This window comes from Chanodichthys erythropterus, chromosome 8 (genome assembly GCF_024489055.1).
Source record: "Chanodichthys erythropterus isolate Z2021 chromosome 8, ASM2448905v1, whole genome shotgun sequence".
NCBI classification, from domain to species: domain Eukaryota; kingdom Metazoa; phylum Chordata; class Actinopteri; order Cypriniformes; family Xenocyprididae; genus Chanodichthys; species Chanodichthys erythropterus.
In genome coordinates this window covers 30,411,191-30,422,511 of record NC_090228.1, presented here as the reverse complement: position 1 = coordinate 30,422,511, position 11,321 = coordinate 30,411,191, and the positions used below count along the sequence as shown (strand labels likewise).

The 11,321-nt window shown below is 41.6% G+C and overlaps 1 protein-coding gene across 1 annotated transcript; it reads left to right on the top strand.

The window, feature by feature from the left end:
- LOC137024740 (tripartite motif-containing protein 16-like) lies at positions 1-10,953 on the top strand. The gene is made up of 6 exons (XM_067392593.1): positions 1-626; positions 1,832-1,927; positions 2,014-2,247; positions 3,367-3,526; positions 3,679-3,726; positions 7,330-10,953. The coding sequence occupies exons 1-6, from the start codon at positions 54-56 to the stop codon at positions 7,851-7,853; spliced, it is 1,635 nt and encodes a 544-aa protein (XP_067248694.1). The 5' UTR covers positions 1-53; the 3' UTR covers positions 7,854-10,953.
- Positions 10,954-11,321: the final 368 nt, after the last annotated feature.

Here is an 11,321-nt window from a genome sequence, read left to right as displayed (position 1 = left end):
CTATAGTGCAGTTGAGCCGTTGTGTGCTTGTGTCTCTATGTTCATGCAGTAAGATGGCAGAAACCAGAATTTCACAGGATGAGTTCAAGTGTTCAGTGTGTCTGGATCTCCTGAAGGATCCAGTGACCATTCCCTGTGGACACAGTTACTGTAAGATCTGTATTACAGGCCGCTGGGATCAGGAGGATCAAATGAGAGTCTACAGCTGCCCTCAGTGCAGACAGACCTTCTGTCCAAGACCTGCTTTAGCTGAAAACACCATGCTGGCTGAAGTGGTGGAGAAACTGAAGAAGAGAAAACTTCCTGCTGACTGTTACGCTGGAGCTGGAGATGTGCAGTGTGATGTCTGTACTGGAAGAAAACACAAAGCTGTCAAGTCCTGTCTGGGGTGTCTGGAGTCTTACTGCCAGAATCACCTTGAACAACATGAGAGTTTCTTTAAAGTAAAGAGACACAATCTGACTGAAGCCACTGGACGACTGCAGGAGATGATCTGCCAGAAACACAACAAGATCCTTGAGGTTTTCTGCCGCACTGATCAGAAGTGTATATGTCTGCTGTGTACGATGGATGAACATAAAAACCATGACACTGTATCAGCTGCAGCACAGAGGACAGAGAAACAGGTATGAACTTAAAGAGGTCCCATTATGCTCATTTACAGGTTCATAATTTTGTTTATGGGGTCTACTAGAATACATTACATCATTTAATGTTTGTTTTCACCCTTTCTCTGAATTCTGTTTTAGTTTCAGTTTCTTTAAAGCTGCTATCATGTGCTCTTGGAATTATTGTAAATGGGGATTTCCTAGGTAAAAAAAATTGCACATGAACGCCCTCTTGTGTCTAAGCTTGAATGCAATAAGCTTGTAATCATGACTGCAGAAGTGGAAATGATCAAAAATTCCCAAAACATGTGAAGGCAGCATAAAACCTGCCTTATGAAAATCACAGTCTGCTCTGATTGGTCAGATGGACCCAGTCTGTTTTGATTGGTCTACTGCTTAGAGTGTGTTTCAGAAATGTAACTCGCTTTACCATAAACATGATGGGGAGGTGGAGAGGTGCTGAAAGAATTGTCACTTGTGTGTATGTCCTTGGTGGGAATTAATTAATAGAGGGATATTCCCAGAAGAAAACTCAAGACTACAATGTAGGTGTTTCAGGCAGTTCAGAAACAGTGACACTGATATAGAGAAGAACTCCTGCTGAAAGGACTTTGTAACTTTACTTTTTGTAACCATATATTGAAAATCAATGGGATGGGGGGAATTTACAATGAACAATGAAAGAATTGAGATTTTTAGGTGAGTTATGGCACTTATGAATGAACCTATAATCTTACCATGCAAGATCTTTAAAGGCAGGAACACACCAAGTCGACGCCGACGAACTAGTGGTGACAAAAGCAGACTGCGGTATTGGCTCACATCAGCAGCGTGTCCAAAGTTGGCCTGACACACCAAACCGACGTTCGACAGCTGACAGCCAAGTAGCACGTCCATTCTGCGCCTGCGTAAGATGAAATGCCTTTCCATACCAGCAGGTGGCAGTAGCTGAACAGCCAATCAGAATGATCAGATGGACCAACGAGCTCTGACGGCAATTCAACATGTCAAAAAAAGCCAATGAGGACCATGTTCAGCCGATGGAGCGGAACACACTTAGAAAATTTAGTTGGCCGACGAACAAAAACTGCCCGATGGCCGATCGTCAGCTTGATGTGTTCCTGCCATAACCCTCAATCTCACCACTTCACTGATACTGGATTCATATCTGTTTACTTGATGATTTATGTGATGTTTCTCCTGTCATTGTTTTTTTCCTTTAGCACCAGCTGAAGGAGACTCAGAGGTCGTTCCAGCAGAGGATCCAGCAGAGAGAGAAAGATCTTCAGCAGTTGAGAGAGGCTGTGGAGTCTCATAAGGTGAGTCTGGAGAAAAAGAGAAGTTTGAGAAGTCTCAGTCAGGACTCACTGAAGCCACTGTGTGATTGTGATGTGTGTCCTAACAGAGCTCTGCACAGACAGCAGTGGAGGACAGTGAGAGGATCTTCAATGAGCTCATCCCCTCCATTGAGAGAAGCCGCTCTGAGGCCACACAGTGGATCAGAGATCAGGAAAAGACTGCAGTGAGTCGAGCTGAAGGACGACTGCAGCGACTGGAGCAGGAGATCAATGATCTGAGGAGGAGAGACGCTGAGCTGGAGCAGCTTTCACACACACAGGATCACATCCATTTCCTGCAGGTAACAGAGATCTAGAAGAACCGGATCATAGTACGCTCACACAAAACAAGACATGAACACACAACTATGAGAAAAACTCATAAGCTGAGTTCACACAAAACATACATGAACACGCAGCCAGTGAAAACTCACAGACTGCGTGTTCACACAGACCATGACATGAAAGCGTGCGGCAGGTGCAAACAACCGAGTGCTACACAGGACATGACAACACAAGAGTGCCTGGCCAATTAAAACATAAACCAAGCACTCCAAAACACATGAGACAAGGGCGCACGGCGAGTAAGAGAACACAAAACCTGTGCACTCACAATAAAGACAGAACAGGGAGCGCGAGTATCTAAACCCCGACATGAAACCGAAACTGAACTAGACATGAGTGCCGGGATTCGAACACCATATCTCCAACATGAAACATGCAGACAAGAGAGCGCACGGTTTGAGCACACTCGAGACCGTACGCTCACACAAAGACAAGATAATTCAGGATTGTCAGGGCTCTGTCACAAAACCAAGAAATAAACTAGACTAGAAAAATGGCCAGAACCCTGACAGTAAGGCTGTATAATAGCAATGCTGGGTTAGGGTGTGCTAAGAGTCCTTGTGAATTCCAGAGCTGCTCAAAAGTTATAAATAATGGTTAATCTACTTGTTGCTTTTGATGTGCTTTCCTGATCAAATCCACTCAACCCTGCCGTGTGACGCCATTGATGAACTTGATCTGTTACATTTTTTTTGTCAGATGTTTGTTCATCCAAGTGTTTTCCTAGAAAGTTCACATAGTGTAAGATAAAAACGCTAGAAATTATAGCTCTAACATGATATAATCAGGTCAAGTCACCTTTATTTATATATAACACTTTTTGCAATGCAAATTGTGTCAAATCAGCTTTACAGTGATAAGTGGCAAATAATTATGAAAAGAAAACAAATAAAGGATTTTGATGAAAACATTCCAGGATTATTCCCGTTATAGTGGACTTCAATTGGCCCCAAACGGTTGAAGGTCAAAATTACAGTTTCAGTGCAGCTTCAAAGGGCTTTAAACGATACCAGATGAGAAATAAGGGAACTGTAAAAGCTTCGGGAACTGTAAGCTTTGATTTCTCTTTTCTGTAGAGTTTCCAGTCTCTCTCAGCTCCTTCTGAATCTACAGACGTAAATGACAATCCCTTCAGTTCTCTCTCCTCTTTTGATGGCGTGAGAGAATCTGTCCTTCAGCTGAGAGACAAACTGGAGGATTTCTGCAAAGAGGAGCTCAAGAAGATCTCTGACAAAGGTAAAGTCCTGGAGATTCATCTGCTCTCAGAAATGATTCTCCATCATCTCATATCATGTAGAACATCATATCAGAAATGTCTTAGAACGGATGCAGGGAACATTTTCTCTTGACGTGATAATCACACTCTTCATGTCTGTTGATTTCCACAGTCATTTTCTCCAACATTGTTCCCAGGACCAGGAACGACTTCTTACAATGTAAGTCACTAAGAAAACAAGCAGAAAAACTAACTGAGTGGTTCATGTTCTTCCTGTAGAAGGTGAAAGAAAACATGACAGAAGAGTTTTGTGGTTGATCATGTAAATGATGATTTACACAGGATATGCTGCTGACATATTGACCATTGACTACATTTATTTGATAAAAAATACTGTAATGTGAAATATCCCATTAGAGAACAGTGAATGGCTCATTCCAGTACAGTCCAAGGATCAGTTGTGCGAACACAGGGACTTGGTGCTCAGTCACCTCAGCCAGTTGGGTTTTCGAATCAACTGGGAAAAGAGCAAACTCTCCCCTTCACAGAGGATCTCTTTTCTCAGTATGGAGCTGAACTCGGTCGCACAGACATCACACCACACAGAAGATCGTGCCCAGTCAGTGTTGAACTGCTTGAATTCGTTCAAAGGCAGGACAGCGGCCCTACTGAAATTATTTCAGAGGCTCCTGGGGCATATGGCTGCCACAGTAACGCTGCTCGGCTTGCTTCACATGAAGCCACTTCAGCACTAGCTTTGCGGCTGAGTCCTGACATGGGCGTGGCAACACGGCATTTACCGGGTGGCAATCACTCAGGTCTGCTGACAAATCTTCAGCCCATGGTCAGACCCTTTGTTTCTATGGGCAGGAGTTCCCCTAGAACAAGTGTTCAGGCATGCTGTGGTTTCCACGGATGCATTGACCACCGACTGAGGTGCCATGTATGCAATGGGCATGCAGTTTCAGGGATTTGGACGAGTCCACAACTGTAGTGGCACATCAAATGCCTCAAGTCGTTAGCAGTACATCTTGCACTGAGCCATGACAGGGCAAATACGTACTGGTCTGTACTGACAACATTGCGACTGTTGCATACATCAACCGTCAAGGTGGTCTAAGCTCCCATTGAATGTCGCAACTCGCCCGCCATCTCCTCCTATGGAGTCAGAAGCATCTGAGGTCACTTCGTGCCATTCACATCCCTGGCATGCTTAATCATGCAGCCGAAGAGCTCTCACAACATCCTGCACTTCCATGAGAGTCTATTCCCAGGCAGTCCAGCTGATATGGGATCATTTCAGAGCCGCACAGGTACGCCTGTTTGCCTCTCCGGACTCGTCTCATTGCCAGTTGTTTTACTCCCTGACTGAGGGGGCCTTCAGCACGAACATGCTGGCACACAGCAGGACCCATGGCCTATGCAAATATGTGTTTCTCCCAGTGAACCTTCTTGCACAGACACTGTGCAAGGTCAGGGAGGACAAGGAGCAGGTCTTGTTATATGCGCTTCATTGGCCCAACCAGACCTGATTTCCAGAACTCACGTTCATCGTGACTGCCCCTCCCTGGCCCACTCCTCTGAGGAAGGACCTGCTCTCTCAGAGAAGGGGCACCCGCATCCAGACCTCTGGAGACTACATGTTTGGTCCCTGGACGGGATGCGGAATTCTAGATGACCTACCCACAGGGGAGTTGAACATCACTTCTGCGTGAGCATCGTCTACGAGACGTGTATACACTTTGAAGTGGAACTTGTTTGTTGATTGGTGTTCTTTTTACTGAGAAGACCCCCAAACTTCAGTGCCATGCTTTCCTTCCTGCAGCAGGGGTTGGAGTGCTGTGTTCCTCTACCTTGAAAGTCTATGCTGCCACCATCTCAGCCTATCACGATCCAGTGGAGGGTAAGTCATTTGGGCAGCATGACCTGGTCATCAGTTTCCTTAGGGGAGATTAAATCCACCCCCCCCCATCCTTCCATAATCTCTTGGGATATGTCTCTGGTGCTCTGGTACTACAGAATGCCCCATTTGAGCCCTTGTAAATATAATATATAATAAATAGAGTTAAAGATCTTGTCTATGAAGACATTACCCCTGGTTGCATTGGCTTCCATTAAGAGGGTAGGGGACCTGCAAGCATTTTCGGTCAACAAATCATGCCTTCAGGCCAGAGTTCAGGCCAGATGACGCTCATGTTATCCTGAGACCTTGGCCCAGATATGTGCCTAAGGTTTCCACCACTCCCTTCAGGGACCAGGTGGTGAACCTGCAAGTGCTGCCCTTGGAGGAGGCAGACCCAGCCCTAGCTTCGCTGTAACCCGCCTGTGCACTGCGAAGGTACATGGACCAGACGCATAGCTTCAGGTCCTCAGACCAGCTCTATGTCTGTTATGGAGGCCAGCAGAAGCTCCAAGCAGAGGTTGGCCCACTGGTTGGTGGATGCCATTGCCTTGGCTAATCAAGCACAAGGCATGCATTGGTTGCTCAGGTTGCGAGCTCACTCACCCAGACGTTTTGCATCTTGCTGGGCACTGGTGCATGGTGCCTTGCTGACAGATTTCTATAGGGCTGCAGGCTGGGCGACACCTAATATGTTTGCTAGATTCTATTGCCTACGTGTAGAGCCGATAGCCTCCTGTGTTCTCACCACAAATGCGTAGAAGACACAGAGTGGCCCCTGGCTAGTGTTGGCTTGCTGCACCAATATATGTGCTTATATGCTCCAGAGAGTCCTCCATCACCCTCGGCAGCCGGTTGTGGTGTAACGTCCAGTACCAGGCCTATATTCCGTTGTATCCTTGAGAACCGGGTCTAGGCTGGGTGCCATATGTGTGACCCTGAGGGGATCCCATATGTGTACTTTTCCGCTGTGCTCCTAAACGAAAGCCCATGTCTTTCCCTTAGGAGAACCCATCTCTTGTGAGGTTGGAGTCACCCCAGTACTTCCATATGTAGTGTAACCTTTAGGGGTTAGTCCATATGTTGTCTCCACATAACTCCTTCAGGGTAGGATGTGGTTCCACAGCATTCCCTCTAGGATGAAATACTAGTTATATTGTTTATATTCATTCTACTGGTAGTTTTGCTGTATTAGCCTATGTTTTAAGGGGCTTTTTGTGATATCTGGCAACCCATCACCTGGCGCTTTAATGAAGTGCAATTTCAGGAAGATTGCAGAAGAGCAATAGTTACTGTTATTGCCAATTAGTTGGGACTTATTTAATAAAATAGTTTAAATTATAGGCTCATTTTTTACTCTAACCCACTGCCCCTTAGCCTTTCATATTTGCCTCTTTGGTGTGAGCATGCGCATCTTTTGTGTCATTAAAATGTTATCGGTATATGTGAGCATCAAGTTGACAGATATTTAGAATTAAAAAAAAGTGATTATGAATCAAAGTTGAAAGATATTTAGAATCAAATAAAGTGATTTTACAGCTGGATCCGATCATGAATGGATGGATTTATCCTAAACAGGATTTTGTAACAAGTCTTTTTAACCTTTGAGGCAACAGATAGAAATGTAAAGAAAGCTCAACATCACCAAAGGCTACAGCACTGAAAATCACCAACAATAGGCCTAAATGCTTAAAAACTTAACGTAAATTAATTTATTAATTATTGGTGAATCAATTTAATGGATCCTTGTTGAATTAAAGTATCAGTTTGAATGGCATAAATATAATAAGAGGCCTAATTATAATAAACACAAAATAATTTTTGGGGAGGGGGTGGAGCTATGTGTTGGATAATGATAATTTGAACAGCATATCAGACAGATTAATAATTCCTGATTCTGATTCTGTGTTTTATCTTCATCAGATTCCCATCAGCTCACTCTGGATCTGAACACAGCACATAAATACCTCCGTATGACTGAGAGGAACAGAGTGATTACTGTCACTTCCGTAGTCCAACCGTATCCTGATCATCCAGACAGATTTGATATATGTCAGGTGTTGTGTAGAGAGAGTGTGTGTGGACGCTGTTACTGGGAGATTGAGTGGAGTGGAAAACATGGTGTGTTAATATCAGTGTCATATAAGAGCATCAGCAGGAAGGGACGGGATGAGGAGTGTTTATTTGGAAATAATGATCAGTCCTGGAGTTTGTACTGCACTCCCTCCAGTTACACATTCATACACAATAACAGAAAGGCTAAACTCCCTGTAGAGCCCATCAGCAGTAGAGTAGGAGTGTATGTGGATCACAGTGCAGGAACTCTGTCCTTCTACAGCGTCTCTGGAGACACAATGAGCCTCATCCACACAGTCCAGACCACATTCACTCAACCACTCTATCCTGGATTTAGGGTTAATGTTGGATCATCAGTGAAACTGTGTTGATAAATCAGAATAGACTGTAGAGAGATTCTACTCCTAATACTTTGAGCTACATGATAGATCAGTAACAGCGAGATGTTATAGATTCTCTTATTTTCTTTTCATTATTATTATTACAGTGAACTTCTGTCAGTAAAATAACGTCAGAATAAATGTGCACAATGAATCCTCATATAGACAGTACGATCTAGGACAATGGATTTACATAGCCGAATCAGATTCGAATCAGATTGGGGGGCTTGAAAAACAGTAGTCCACTAGATACTGCGCACAAACTCTTTCTGCGCTCAAGGCCAAAGGAGTATTGGCTACTTGCACCTTAACTTTTGTTTCTCTCACACTCAACACATAGAAACAACTTTCTACTAAAGCAACCAAGCCTGTCAAGTGATAGACGAAACTGACAGTGATTTTTATCTTTCTTAAACTGAAATGAAAGGCAATGTGGATAAACATTCACAGCCACGATGTACAGAACACCACACAAAGATAAAGAAGAAAATGAATAAAAACATTTTGGATCAATAAACCTTAAAAATATATATAAATAACTGCAGAAAGGCCACACAGCATTTAATAGATATGCATTTCACATGTCGGCAATCAAATTAAATCGGCTAAATTGCCTGTGCAAGCAAGCTTTAACCTACAGAGGAACATCGATGCACCTGAAAAACAATCAAAAACATTAATTTACAGAATTGAATTAGAACAGAATATACCGTTCTAATAAATTAAAATAATTTAAAAAATGAAAGTCATAATCAAGTGCAAAATGCTTAAAATGCCAGGGAACATATATTCAAAACACATTCAGCCAAAAATAGTTAAATTAGATAACCCAGAGTGATCAATAAATAAATTAAAATTAAAGAAATTATTAAAATAACGAACGTATAGCCAGAATTGTCAACTTTATCTTTTTAATTGCAGAGACAATAAATAAATGCTAAACTGGAGTGTCAGTCTTTTTAGCTAAACATTCACAGCATCCAAAAATCAAATTAGAACCGGCTGAAATGTTTTGAAATCACTTGTACCCTACCTGATTGAGAGAGAAAAATCCAGTCTTTTCAAATAGCGCGCTATAGTCAGCTCATTAACGTTGGCCGGCAGAAGCGCGCCGCAATGTTTGTTGTTGTTGAGTACTAGGACATGAGCTGTTGGCACAACTTGCATCATATGTGTTTTGGATCATCTTTTACTATTTCAAAGTGCATCCAATTCCACACTTTAGATTTTCTTATAAAGATTTAATCCCTGCCACCAAGATGCTCCTCTGTGGTCACGGATCATGGAAGTGAAACTTAAATCGGTCACAGGGGTGGTTGGATTTATTCACGCACATTAAAAATATTTATTAAAAGCTTCTTTCTTTTCACATTTTTATTTACAGCATTAACATAATAGGCTGTATATTAACCTATTGGGAAATAACCGGTACATCTATGTAAAATCAGATATTGAGCGCCCCCATATCTCGTCTCATAACACCTCTGATTGGTAGTCGAATCGGCCTCCTCCTATCGAAGCTTTGAATCGTCGACTCTTCAGGGTCACCCCTAGTAAGATCAGTGTGTGTTTGTGAGTCATGAGTGACAGTGTGTATCTGTGCTTTTCTCAACATCTGTTTGTGTTGATGGAAACCACAATCATTCAGTTCTTACTGTAGTGTCACATTAATTTTTTTTATTATTACTATCAAAATTACCTTTCATTAAAATGAATCACACATAGGATTATTCAATAAAATAATTTGTCATGTAAAATTGATAAATGTTGGTTTATTAATAAATGTAAAATATATCAGCCCAGATTATCTGATCTTGCTTTAAACCCCCTCAGAAATACTCCACGCCCCCTGGCGTGGGAGTCGGACGCTCTAACAAGGCTAAAGGTTTCAACCTCGTGCATCAGTTGCTAGAGCATCTCTTGAGATCAGAGGAGTGAGGTTTACTCACACAGTGACTACTATCTGGCCTCCATTACACTCACCCCCCTAAACCTCACTCCCATCCGGGTCACGGCACCAATTTAACCCCTCTACCCAGTTCCTACTCGCCCCGCTCTGTGCGGGCCTCGAACCTGGGTATCTTAGACTTGTTGTCAGCAAGTGTTGGAGCCAATCTCTGAAACAACTGTAAAGGGGGTTGTCTGTAGCAATCGTTTCTGTGATTAGGGTATCAATATTTTTGGACCGGGGATCAGAATTTTGCCATTTTCTTTGAGAATCAAACATCTGTACTACAGTGGGCTGAAGTAAGTTAAAGTCACTTTTTCTATAAATACATTGCGATGTGCATGTAATAAACTAATATGTTTTGGGGAAAACAGGTGATTGAGTTTGAGTAAATGTTTATTGCAGGACACAAGATTGTAATATTAGTAATAGCCTAATAACACATGGCTGAAAACCTTTGAAGCACCTTCTCAAAACTGTTTTGAATCATCAAGTTTGTTGACAGACACTGCTATAAATCAAATGGCCATAATCTAAGTGATAAAAAAAATAAAAGATTTAACTCATATTACACAGCCTGCTGCTCATGAGTGCGCTAGCCACGAGTGTTGATGTCGGACCCTCAGACACATTTAATGAGGATAGTTAGAGTGCATGTTTTAACCATCAAGTTTCGTCTGAATTGCATGTGTTTCTACTTTCACATGCAAATGACTTGTTGCACTTGTCATAAGAATGGAAAAATGTCACTGTACATTATTGCTCAAGAAGGATAAAGAATCAGCTCAATATGTATTCTTAAACTAGACTGACACAGTGGAAAGAGTAGAAACAAGTTGCATACATTTAAAAGTATTTGTAATTTCATACATCAGATACATCAGCGCTAGGGATGCACAATATTGAACTTTTGCTGATAACACATTTTGACTGATATACATATTTTTTTCCTTTGTTCGGAAACAACACCAAGTCATGTGCATTTTAGTTAGTACTGAGCAAAAACTATATTTTTTCATTTTAGTTTCAGAGTCCTAAAGTCCTCTTTATCAAAAAGTTTACTTAGGTTAGAGCTAAATAATGTTAACAAAGTCATTTAAAAATAAATAAATAAATAAATAAATAAGATAACACTGAACACTTTGAAAATAACAATAATAATGCAAAACAAATTTATGGATTAGGGATGTGCCTCAAGCTGAATAATTTATTCGGAAAGGCAAGTAAAATTAACAACACATTCTACAGAGCCCCGTAAGGGACACTTTTATTAAAGATAAGTCTGGGACATATAAATCAGATTAGAAAATTTAGAAAATGTCAACTAAAAAAATTTTTGTGCTCCAAAAGGATTAAAAAAAAATCATTTTGCTTTAATTGCGTAGAGCTAGAAGAATAATTCAAACTTTGCTAAAATGTCTGTTCGTGTTAAGATTTTAATACACGTACTTTGCAATTTTTGCACCATTCAACTTATAAAATAAAATAAAAAGTTTAGTCTGGACAATCAT